The following is a 12,007-nucleotide window of genomic DNA, read 5'->3' as shown; positions in this document are numbered from 1 at the left end:
GTGCCCAAAACTGGAAACTCATGTTAACTTGGTTAGATCTTTTGAGTTTTTGTAGGGTAACTAATGGGACTTTTTTTTCCTTTTGTGAACACAGCGATACCTGACCCCCCCAGTCTATCCATCTATTATAATAACCAATCAGAGGAATATATATTTAATATTATGGCACCTTATAAAGAAAATGAATATTTAAAGGATAAATTGATTCATGAAGTTGTCATCCGTAAGGAAGGTGCAGACTGGCCGGTAAGTAGATTTGTTTGCATTTTAAACCATATAATGGCTTTTATTAAAAAAAGGTGTTGTGTAAATGTTCTGCTTTGTCCATTGTCCAACAAATAAGGACCCCCTCGCCCTTTGTGGAAAAAAGCAACAGCAATACCTCACCTTTAAAGTGCCTTGGTTAATGGTAATTCATTTCCAATGGACAAATGTTTAAATATATGGATATATTTAAAAGTGACTTGTGCTAGTGTGTTACACCCTCTGCAGGGTGCAGCACTTGAAAGTATTTGTGCTTTGAAAGTTAATGGTAGTATATGCTGATTAAGTGTGTTATATGAATATGTACACCTAAATTAGAAAATAAAAATTAAGATTAAAGTGACTCGTGCTAGTATGTTACACCCTCTGCTGGGTCTCACGGGATTGAGTGGCAGTGGACCAGTAAGTCTACTGATAGAGACTGAGAGCTCAGTGGGCTAAGGATCTACAATAAGTGGTTGTATGTGTTCCTACACATGCAGTGACTGATTGACAGTGCTCCTACACATGCAGATGTGGTGCCTTGCTTGGTGCCTTCCCTGCATGGCTGTCTACCTGTAGAAGTCTCGAAGTCTGCCAATTAACATTGCAACTACCTAAAGGTTTCCTGGCCCTAAACCCTCTCTCCCACAGCTCTGTTCAAGAGAGAATAAATCTCTCTGCAGTCAAGAAGTGTCTGGCTCCCATAAATCTACCTCACATTACACCCACTGTGCCTTGCAACCCACTATACAGAAGGATATCAGCTGTTCCTGGCTCTGGAGGTTTTCATTAGAGGAGGCCTGGGACCTTGCTACATTTGGCGCCCAATGTGGGGCAAAGGCATTCTCCTCGCAGCAGTCGCCCATAGCAACCGGCTGCAGCTCCATCAGGGTTTCGTCTGGCTCCGTGGGAAGGTGGCAAGTAACATCTGTACTTCTCATAGACTGTGTTATTGTGCATTCTTACAACGTGGGGAAGAACCAACAGGTCTCATTGCTCATGGTAAAGGATCAGCCTGGTCTTTTGACACTTCTCACCAGTGCTGTGAGGGTTAAAACAGACTCCATTAAAGACTTCATTAAAGTCTTGGCACTGCAGTTTCCAGAAAGCATCTGTACCAATCCATTGGCAGGGGGAGGAGCTCTCGCTCTGCCGTTTGGGTCACCATGTTGGGTCCTCATGCTAAAACCTCATGGCCTCAGGAGAAATATGGCAAATCTGGGAGTTCCTGGGCTTGAGGTCTCCCATCCGATATCGGCTGAATATGACACATGGAAATTGCCAGCTTCTTTGCCTATGGAGCCACGATTCCTGACACGGGTATTCTGATGGCACGGAGATCACATTGTATGTCTTCCAAAGTTCTGCAGCTAAGGGGATCGTTTGCCGGCGGTGTTACGGATTTGTCATGTTCTTGCACTTGGAGTCGGTGCTATCGATGTGGAGAATTGCTGCTGGTGGCAGCCAGACTGCCACTACCATCGCAGGTGATGAGGGCAAATTGGGCTTGCGAATATGCCACTGTGGAGGAACCTACCTCCAGCACCACGGCTGCCAATTCTGGCCGGCCTATCCTGGCCTGGGCAGATTCCTCTCCATAGGAGCACATTTCATCCGGTGATCCAACAGAGACCACAGTGGAAGTGTCAGTTCCCTCTGCCACCATTCTCTCTGAGCTTTCTACAGTAACTGCTAGTCCCATTTCTAAGGAAATTCAAGTGCCTGCTTCAACTACCACCCCAGGTGTCACTGCTACTGAGGATTGTGGTCCTACAGCTCTCACTCGTCTGGCACAGTATGTCCGTTCATCTTGTACCAAGAAAGTTGGACGATCTTGTGGTTCACTGTGGCGGTGGCTGAGACTGGTAAGCAAAGAGGGAGTGGAAGATACACGAGATGAATAAAGTGACTGTTGCATGAAGTTGTTGAGATGTACCAAATAGCATAAATGTCTACGTTGTACTGTTCATCTTTCCAACCTTAAGGGAAGAAGTATTCTTGCCATTGGTGGAGTCACCAAGATAGTGCTGCCTTAAAGAGGAAGTAAACCCTGATGGGTTTACTTCCTCTTTTTTTCCCTGCAAAGGTAAAGCATAATGGACTACTATGCATCGCATAGTAGCTCATTATGTGTCACTTACCTGACACAGGAGCCAGCGAAGTCGCCGCTGATCCCTGTAGTCCGCCACATCCATCTTGCTGGTGGCATCTCGCAGCTCCGACCAATGACAGCGGCGAAGCCGCGATGACCTCACTCCCGCGCATGCGCACGGGAGTCGCGTCTCGCAGCTCCGCCACTGCCATTCGGCGAAGCCGCAATGACGTCACTCCCGCGCATGCGCACGGGAGTCGACAAATTAGGCAAATCCATTCTTGGATTTGCCGCATTTAGTGCGCCTGCGCGCCGCTGTCTACGGCGCATGCGCGGTAGACAGCGGTGCCCATTTTCGGGCAAATATCTCCTAAACCATATAGGTTTAGGAGATATTGCTTGGACCTACAGGTAAGCCTTAATCTAGGCTTACCTGTAGGTCAAAGTGGTTTGAAGGGGTTTACTTCCTCTTTAAGTACCTCATGAAAAAGTTGTCACCATTGGATATGGCATAGTAGCCAGGGTTTAAGGGCCCCACTGATACCTACATATGCCTGTTGGATTAACGCAAATAATGTTAACTTAATAAGAAGGACATTAAATGCTTTGTCACTACGTTGAATGCTAAAGGAGAGTCTTTAAAGTGTAACTACACCCCCTATCGTTTTCAGCCAAGCAGGCTGCCATCTTTACCTCTGTTTAATCTACAACTGCCATGATGCTGCACTTGTGATCAGCCTAGACACCAGCCATTGGATGGTTTGACAGTTTGGTCGAGAGCACAACCAATGGTAGTGTTACATTTCTGGCACATGCCAGAAACAAAACTGTTTTATGGATGGGTTTACTTCCGCTTTAATCTTGCCCGATCCCAGATACTACTGGTGAAATGTGGAATTGCGCTTTTCATAATACTTTGGATTACAAATGTGTGCACCTTATGGTCATGGACGCTATGCTGTAAGCCACTTCACCATTGCACAAAAGTTGTTGCTAGAGGAGAACATTCCTGAGGGCTGTACTGCTGAGATTGTGCTGGACTGAATTCTGCTGGCTGATACAGGGAGTGCCACAATGGTTAACACTTGGAGTTGTCAGGGTGATTCACTTTGAAAAGTGACTTGTGATATTCAGCAGGTTGTTGTTTTCTCAGTTAATGAGGGAAATCTTCTCAGTCCCTGGCTGTCATGTGGACAGTTTGAGGAAATCATCGCAAGGGGACCTATGTCCCAAAGTGCGGTCCCTTGCACCATGGCCTAGCTGCTTGTTATCAGAATGCAATTGTGCCTCCTTGTCCCCGGAGTTGTCCCTAAAGAGGAAGGGAGGCTGCTGTGTAGTTATCAGGAAGGATGAGCTGTGGCAAAGGGGCAAATTATTACTATTTGTGTGAATAATAGACTAATCCATGCATCAGGACTGTTGCTTGATAAAAAAAACATTAAGGAAAGTTTGTGATGAGTAAGAAAAAAAGGGGGTGGCATTCTTGGCTGAGAATGGGGATCACTTTCATTATGTAACATAATTGTATTATAGGGTGTACTTACACTGCTATGCTATCCTTGGCATAGCTAAGGACCAATAATAATTACTTAAACGCTTATGTACATATTGCACTATGTTCTTGTAGGGATAGGATGCATTTGCATTGCTGTTTGTTTCTCTTTCAGGTGTTGCTGCACCAGAGCGTCTCCCTTGGAAAAGGAGGAACAGGGATTTTATATGAGGATTACGTTAATAGTTTATACCCTTTCACTATTGCATATACATATATTAGATAGGTAGTTAGGATGTAAGGTTATTGTTTATATTTCCTTTAATTATCTAAATGGTATGCTGTATTTGAAATTGTATATAATGTTTATATAATGTCTAATTACCCTGTGTGGATTACCATTCCTTCATGTATCTGATATCCATGTTTATTTCATGTGGTACGTACATCACATGTACTGTTGTCATTGTTACATTCGCTCTCAGGCTTGAGAGCTCAAATTATTTTATTTTTTTTCTGCAAACTCCGAGATGTAGCTTTGTAGGCAGGGGGAGGATGTAGCACCCTGATGTTTAGGCTCCTAAATGTATCTGCCTGGTATAGTTGCCTTGGCCAATTGCTAAGGATCAATTGATTTCACCCTAAATCTGGTATTGTTGCACTTCTCTCTTCTGTCACTGGGTGGTCAGGTACCTGGTGACATTAGCTAACATAAGGGCGATGCAAGAACAGATTAGGAGTATATGGGGTGTCTCAGGAAATGGGCAGGGGTTTTCTTGGCCCCTTGGCCTGCTAGGAGAACCTATATATTTGGGTGGAGTCAGGTGATCAGTATTCTGTGCCACCTGGATGGCTGCTTGGGTGGACGTGTGTTGTGCTGTCTGGACTGCTAGGCCGAATTTTGGGCCTATCCAGCACATCTGGCTGCTAGGCTGTCTGAGTGCCTGTCCAGAAGCAGGAGAGCAGCGTAGGGTTGAGGTTGCAGCTTGCATTCCAACCATAAGTGAAGGTTCTGCCGGCCCGGAGAACCTGTCATGGTCAGAGGTAGAGGGGAAGCTGTCGTTACTAAGGGACCATCCACCTTATTACCAGGGACCACAGTGAGTAGCTGAAGCAAGTACCGGAGCAGTATTCTTATCAACCAGGGATGGTAAAGTATCAGTAAACTTCAGCAGGTGCCAAGCCAGGGACCCAGCCAGTGGGGTGACGCTTGAGGAGTATCTGGAGTGCCAAGCCAGGGACCCAGCAGGGAAGTGGGGGTGTCGCTTGAGGAAGATACTAAAGTGAGAAGATTAGAAGATCTCATGGGATTGAGTGGCAGTGAATCAGCAAGTCTAGTGAGAGAAACTGAAAGCCCACCCTCTCTAATTGTCATGGTGACCATTGTTCCCGAAACATAAAATTATGAAAATTTCAATATGATATGGTTGTCCCAGTGCCAAACTTCTTGTGATGTCTTTGGAGAAGTAAATTATAAAATACCACTGGGACACAATCAAGATAGAATTTGATGCCACACTCTCCTAGACATGTTGCTAGGAAATCTAGGTAAATGTAGTGCTGTTTTTGGCTCCATTGTAACCAGTGGAGCAGCTTGTAAATTGCTTTGAACTGTTCTGGAATTTGCAGGTTGCAGGTTTGATTGCTTCTCACTGTTTGCTGGAGAATTCTAGAATATAGTGGGTGGGAGGAGGCAGATGAGCAACCTGAATATTTATGTAGCATCAGCCAATCCCTGGGGGAGGATTCCCAGAAGATAGCTGGGAAGTGCATAAATTGTTTGGAGCCTGAGGCAGCCCTGTTCTAGTTCCCAGCCTGAAGGGTTGCTGCTCATCTGAGCAGCTCACCTGTGCTTATGGAGGTCCCAACTGTGGCATTGCTGGGGGGCGTATTCTGCTAAAATCTCTGAACTAAGCAAGGGATCCAGTCCGGGAGAATCACTGAGGAATTGTCTGTCTGATTTTGGAGTGAGGTATCTAAGGGACATTGTGAGTACAGGCCTAAGTGGAGGATCGTAGTAACTGTTGCTGCTGATATCCCTAGCATATCAGTACTAGCACTCGTCTGTCCTGGGACCTTGCTGAAAGTGTCCCAGTGCTGTTCATTTTCCTAGTCTTTGCCGGAGGGACTGTCCTAAAAAGTAGTATTGCAGTGAAGAGCGTCCTCAGTTTATTTCTCAGCGTTCATTGAGTATCTCACAGCTGCCTATGTTCCCCAGACTAAAGATAAGCAGAAAATCTAAAATGTCGAGTTAACGGAGACAGTAACAGTGGATAAAACTTCCAATGAGAACACCTGTTCTGGTAACAACAAATAGGGTATTAACAGGTTTTTGCTTCAGAGATCTCCTCTCTTTCTGGTGTACCTCGATGCAGGAATGGAAGAAAAAGAAAAATTTCCCTAATTGAACACAGACAACAAAGAAAAAGGGGGGGGGGGTTGAGGGGGGTTCCCACTGTGTCCAAAACAAAACAGAAAAAAAATGTAATTTAGATATACAGTACTTAAAAAAAATCTCAGTCCCCCCATTATTTTGAAATACATTAAAATTATCAAAATAGAAATATTCAAAAATATATTATTACTTTTTTATTTGAATGAATGAATATGTCTTATGCACGTATGTTTTTTGCAGATATGTGGAAATCAAATAAGTTATGGAAAGTACAAGATGGTAAGTGTTAAAACAAAAATATTAAAAGATTTACTGCAAATAAATCATATTATTTTTGAGAAACAAAAATACCTGTTAAATGTCATTATTAACCACTTTACCTCCAGAGCAAATGTTTAATTTTGTGCGCACCCCCAATAAAGTCTACATTTTTAGCTACAAAATTACTTAAACCCCCCAACATATATATTTTCTAAAAGCAGAGGCTTTTTAGAATAAATAATTGGTAGCTGCTCTTTTTTTATGTTACAAGATATTTGTACAACTGTTCAGCAAAATCTATATTTTCAGGAAAGAAAATGCACTAATATTAATTTTAGTGAATACAAACACAATAAAATGCCCAATATGTGTTGCAAAATCATTGTTTACAATGATTTTACACATTTGTGTTTGTACATGTGTGCATAGGACAATGGAGGTGCTTTAATTTAACAATTTTTTTTATATGATATGTTTAACTCTTTTTTCAATTTTATTTTACTGATATTATATTGTGATAGCACTGGCAGGTTAAAGGGACTCTTTATGGAGATATCAGGGCTTATTAAAACCCTAATGTCTCCCCTGCCTTCTGATCAAGCATGCACTGCGCTTAATTTGTTTTTTACCCAGCTTTTTAGGTGGCATTTTGTCAGTTCTGAACCCAGAAGTGCTCAGAGGTGAGCACTTTCTGGTTCATACACTGCAGAGGACATCATGGAACAGATGTTCCTCAGTGCCCTCCAGCTTGCGATCTTAAAGCTAATTTCTGTGGTCCCAGGCTTCCAAGGGGAGTGGGAGAGCCCGGAAACCACAGGTGGGGCATGAGTTTCTTCTGACTTCTTTTAATTCCTGAGCATACAGAAAACACCTACGTAGCTTAAGTGTTTAAACATAGATTACTGTGTCTGAGTTTGTAAAGGAGTGTTAGCATTTTTTCCAATTTAGCCACATGGTAGTGCCCTCCCTTGGAAATGTTGCAGGGTGGGAGGAGTTGGGGTGGAGAGTGCAAAGAGAAAGGAACTCCTCTCAATACTTGGCTCTCATTGGACGTTTGGACTCTCAACGGAGCCCATCCTGCAAAGATATGAAACTCCAGTGTCTGGTATTCTCCGACTGGGGAATACTTGGTGAGATCCTGACACCCTGAGCAGGACTGAAATTGGAAACAGGACTAGCAGTATGCCAGACTGAGGAATATGCTGACCGCGGTCGAGCATAAGGGTGAGAAGTACAGAAACTACTGTGCTTTAAAATTCTATATGTGTTAGAATTGAAAGCACTGATGTCATTATTGTACTATATGTGCTGTCATTGTGTGCCCTAAAGTTGGAAAGTAAAGTCTTGCAAATGCATTGGACTTGCCTCTGTTAATACTTGTGGCCTATCAGAGGAACAATTAACCAGTTCGTCCAGGAAGCATACGGGGTTGAGTGTGGGGTATGAAACTGTATAAGTGCTGGTAACAACGAGGCCTGATACCCGTGAATGCCCATGTTTGGATGGCCCTGCCTACAAACTCCTGCATGTGATCAAAATGCTAGAAATCAAAATCATATGGTCCAAGGCTACACAAAAACCTTGTGCATGGTTTGCAAGGTTCTTATACATTAGAACACCTTTTTCCATTAGGCTCGTTGTCTGTAGAGATCCACAAAGGAGCAAGGTGAGTCCCAGGAACCACTAGGGGGGACATTGGAAGGGAGGTTGTGTGTCAGTCTACGGAAGCGATAAATAGCTTTATAGTAGTTCCTCTATCACTTCTGCTAAAGAGAGAATGGCCCTCACAGTCCTTTTAAAATAAGTTTGCAGGCGCTTTTGCAGACATGTCTATATTTAAACCCTTCAATTGCAAAGACTTATAGTAGGTGCACCCATGACACTGGTTTCAATGGATTTATGGGTTTTCAAATAAGATAGCACAACAGAAGCTGTTCCATTTTGAGACACTTAATTATTACAGTATTTCAGTGAGTACACCCCTCACATTTTTTTAAATATTTTATTATATCTTTTCATGTGACAACACTGAAGAAATGACACTTTGCTACAATGTAAAGTAGTGAGTGTACAGCTTGTATAACAGTGTAAATTTGCTGTCCCCTCAAAATAACTCAACACACAGCCATTAATGTCTAAACAGCTGGCGGCAAAAGTGAGTACACCCCTAAGTGAAAATGTCAAAATTGGGCCCAAAGTGTCAATATTTTGTGTGGCCAACATTATTTTCCAGCACTGCCTTAACCTTCTTGGGCATGGAGCTCACCAGAGCTTCACAGGTTGCCACTTGAGTCCTCTTCCACTCCACCATGATGACATCACGGAGCTGGTGAATGTTAGAGACCTTGCCCTCCTCAACCTTCCATTTGAGGATGCCCCACAGATACTCAATAGGGTTTAGGTCTGGAGACATGCTTGGCCAGTCCATCACCTTTACCCTCAGCTTCTTTAGCAAGGCAGTGGTCATCGTGGAGGTGTGTTTGGGGTCATTATCATGTTGAAATATTGCCCTGCAGCCCAGTGTCCGAAGGGAGGAGATCATGCTCTGCTTCAGTATGTCACAGTACATGTTGGCATTTGTGGTTCCCTCAATGAACGGTAGCTCCTCAGTACCGGCAGTACTCATGCAGCCCCAGATCATGATACTCCCACCACCATGCTTGACTGTAGGCAAGAAACACTTGTCTTTGTACTCCTCACCTGGTTGCCGCCACACACAATTGACACCTTCTGAACAAAATAAGTATCTTGATCTCATCAGGTTCCAGAAATTCATGTTCTTAGCCTGCTTGTCTTCAGCAAACTGTTTGCGGGCTTTGTGCATCATCTTTAGAAGAGGCTTCCTTCTGGGACGACAGCCATGCAGACCAATTTGATGCAGTCTGTGGTGTATGGTCTGAGCACTGACGGGCTTACTTCCCACTACTTCAGCCTCTGCAGCAATACTGGCAGCATTCATATGTCTGTTTCTCAAAATCAACCTCTGGATATGACGCTGAGCACATGCACAACTTCTTTGGTCGACCATGGCGAGGCCTGTTCCGAGTGAAACCTGTCCTGTTAAACTGCTGACACCTGGGGGGGGGGAAATGGCTAAATGGGCCCAATTTGGACATTTTCACTTAGGGGTATACTCACTTTTGTTGCCAGCGGTTTAGACAATAATGGCTGTGTGTTGAGTTATTTTAGTTATTTTAAGGGGACAGCAAATTTACACTGTTATACAAGATGTACACTCACTACTGTACATTGTGGCAAAGTGTCATTTCTTCAGTTTTGTCACATGAAAAGATCCAATAAAATATGTACAAAAATGTGAGGGGTTTACTCACTTTTGTGAGATACTGTATATCTCTGTTGGAAGCTTGCTCTATACGCAGCAGGGCTTTTTACTACAGAGCAAATAGGAGACACTGGAAAACATGTGAGAAAAGCTAAGAGCCCCCCTGCTAAAAGCACATAAAAATATAAAATAATCATATGCAGTTTCTTATATACATATACAATTAAGGAGTATGACAAGACTATATTAAATGAAAGAAGTATATACCAAACTCCTATACATTCTGATAGACCGCAGTTTCCCTTTAATAGCTTTAAATGCAAAAGGTTGGACTCTGCAACAAAGTTTGTTAGAAATCCCTGCAATGTAAATTTATCACCCAGAGGGAATTATTTTTTATTTTTTGGTCAACAAAAGTGGAGTTCCTATTTAACTTGAATATGGACCTTTTCTTTTTGTTATTCAAGAAATAAGGACATGGACAACATCTCACTCCAGATATAGCTATCTAATCCATTATTAAGTCGTCTCTATGTCCCCAAGCCAACATTTCTTTCCGGACTCAATATCAAAGTTCTCTGCTAAGAATGGAGCCTTCATTGTCATATGATGATGGTGTCAATACACAGTATAAGGCTCGGTTCACACAGGGGGCGATGCGAGGCGACACGACTTGCCACGCCGCGACCTGCCGCGACCTCAGCGGCGACTTGCAAATGACTTCTGTATAGAAGTCAATGCAAGTCGCCCCGAGGTCGCCCAAAAGTAGTACAGGAACCTTTTTTCTAAGTCGGAGCGACTCGAGTCGCTCCTCTTAGAACGGTTCCGTAGTACAGAACGGGGGCGACTTGTCAGGTCGTGGCACGGCAAGTCGTGTCGCCTCGTGTCGCCCCCTGTGTGAACGGAGCCTTAGTATCTTCTCCCTGTCTTCTTAACTTAAGAGAAAACAAATAAAATACATGAAAAAAAAAGACAATCAGCATGACATCCAGACAAGCAGGGGGAAGTTACCGTTGGCAGTCTGTGAATTGTTCTCAGTGCAGATCTTCTTTAGAATGTATCTAAAGCCCAAATGTGTTTTATTTGTTTTGGGAAAAGTTAGGGGGAGTTAAGCTGGCCATAGATGACAGGCTGATTGAGAAAAATTAAATGGATTCTTCCATCCACCTGGCTTGTGTGTATAGGGGAATCCATTTATTTAAATTTTTTTCCCCGGGCTGATGGATGATGGAAAAAGACTGAGTCACCTAGGGCCAGCTTAACTCTACCTAACTTTTTCCAAAACTAGTAGAATATTCCACCTGAGCTATTGTATTCTGACAGCGGGGCTCCTCCACTGTCAGAATACACTGATCAGCACTGTAGCTGATTGGCTGCAGGCGAAAAAATTACCAACAGTCCCATTCAAGAGGAGCCGATCATTTGTCCTGCTGACCATTGTTTCCAGTACGTAAAGCTAAGAAAAATTCAAAAGTATTTGTTACCAGAAAAGATATACAGGGGAAATCTTCCAATTGGTACACTTGTTCTGGTAACGCTCTAAGCCCTTGTACACATGGGAGGAGATTCCGACAACCAAATCCGTCTGAGTAATTCCGACGGATTAATTCCGGAAGAGGTCCGGAAGTAATGTTGCATACACACGGTCGGACTAAGTTGTCGGAAAATCTGATTGTACATAACGTGCTGACCTTTTTTCATTACGACGGGACTACGTTCAGGCTAGTAGCCAATAGCTTTGGTGTAGGAATTTGATCTGAGCATGCGTGGCACTTTGTCCGTAGGAGTAGGCTACACATGATCGGAGTATGTCCGATAGGAGCATTTTGTCGGAAAATTTTACCGGCAAGTTGGAAAACTTGGTCCGTTGGATATTCCGGCGGAAACAGTCCGATGCAGACCACACACAGGAAACATTCCGACGGAATCTCCGTCCGTGTGTACAAGGGCTTAGAGATTTACCTCAATTCATGTTGTGTCTACAGGACAGGAAACTAAGGAAATTCTCCACACGGAGGGCAAAAAATTTAATGTTAACCATTCCCTACATTATCCAAAATAAAAATAAAAATAATTGGGGTTTTAGATGTACTTTAACCACTTAAGCCCCGGACCATTTTCCAGCTAAAGGACCAAGCCCCTTTTTGCGTTTCGGCACTGCGTCATTTTAACTGACAATTGCACGGTCGTGCGACATGGCTCCGAAACTAAATTGACGTCCTTTTCTCCCCACAAATA

General features: G+C 43.4%; 1 protein-coding gene across 2 annotated transcripts in view; it reads left to right on the top strand.

Moving 5' to 3' along the window:
• IL7R (interleukin 7 receptor) overlaps nucleotides 1–12,007 on the top strand; it is a 73,999-nt gene that overhangs the window by 34,173 nt on the left and 27,819 nt on the right. For both annotated transcript variants that reach the window (XM_077462867.1, XM_077462864.1), the window contains exons 4-5: nucleotides 95–246; nucleotides 6,466–6,504. In XM_077462867.1, coding sequence (XP_077318993.1) covers nucleotides 95–246; nucleotides 6,466–6,504 — 191 coding nt within the window. The remainder of the gene's footprint in view (nucleotides 1–94; nucleotides 247–6,465; nucleotides 6,505–12,007) is intronic.

The sequence above is a fragment of the Lithobates pipiens genome, unplaced genomic scaffold, assembly GCF_037356315.1.
Source record: "Lithobates pipiens isolate NorthernLeopardFrog02 unplaced genomic scaffold, aLitPip1_a1.2 Scaffold_3, whole genome shotgun sequence".
NCBI classification, from domain to species: Eukaryota; Metazoa; Chordata; class Amphibia; order Anura; family Ranidae; genus Lithobates; species Lithobates pipiens.
The sequence above is the reverse complement of the archived record's forward strand: the minus strand, read 5'-3'. Positions and strand labels throughout refer to the sequence as shown.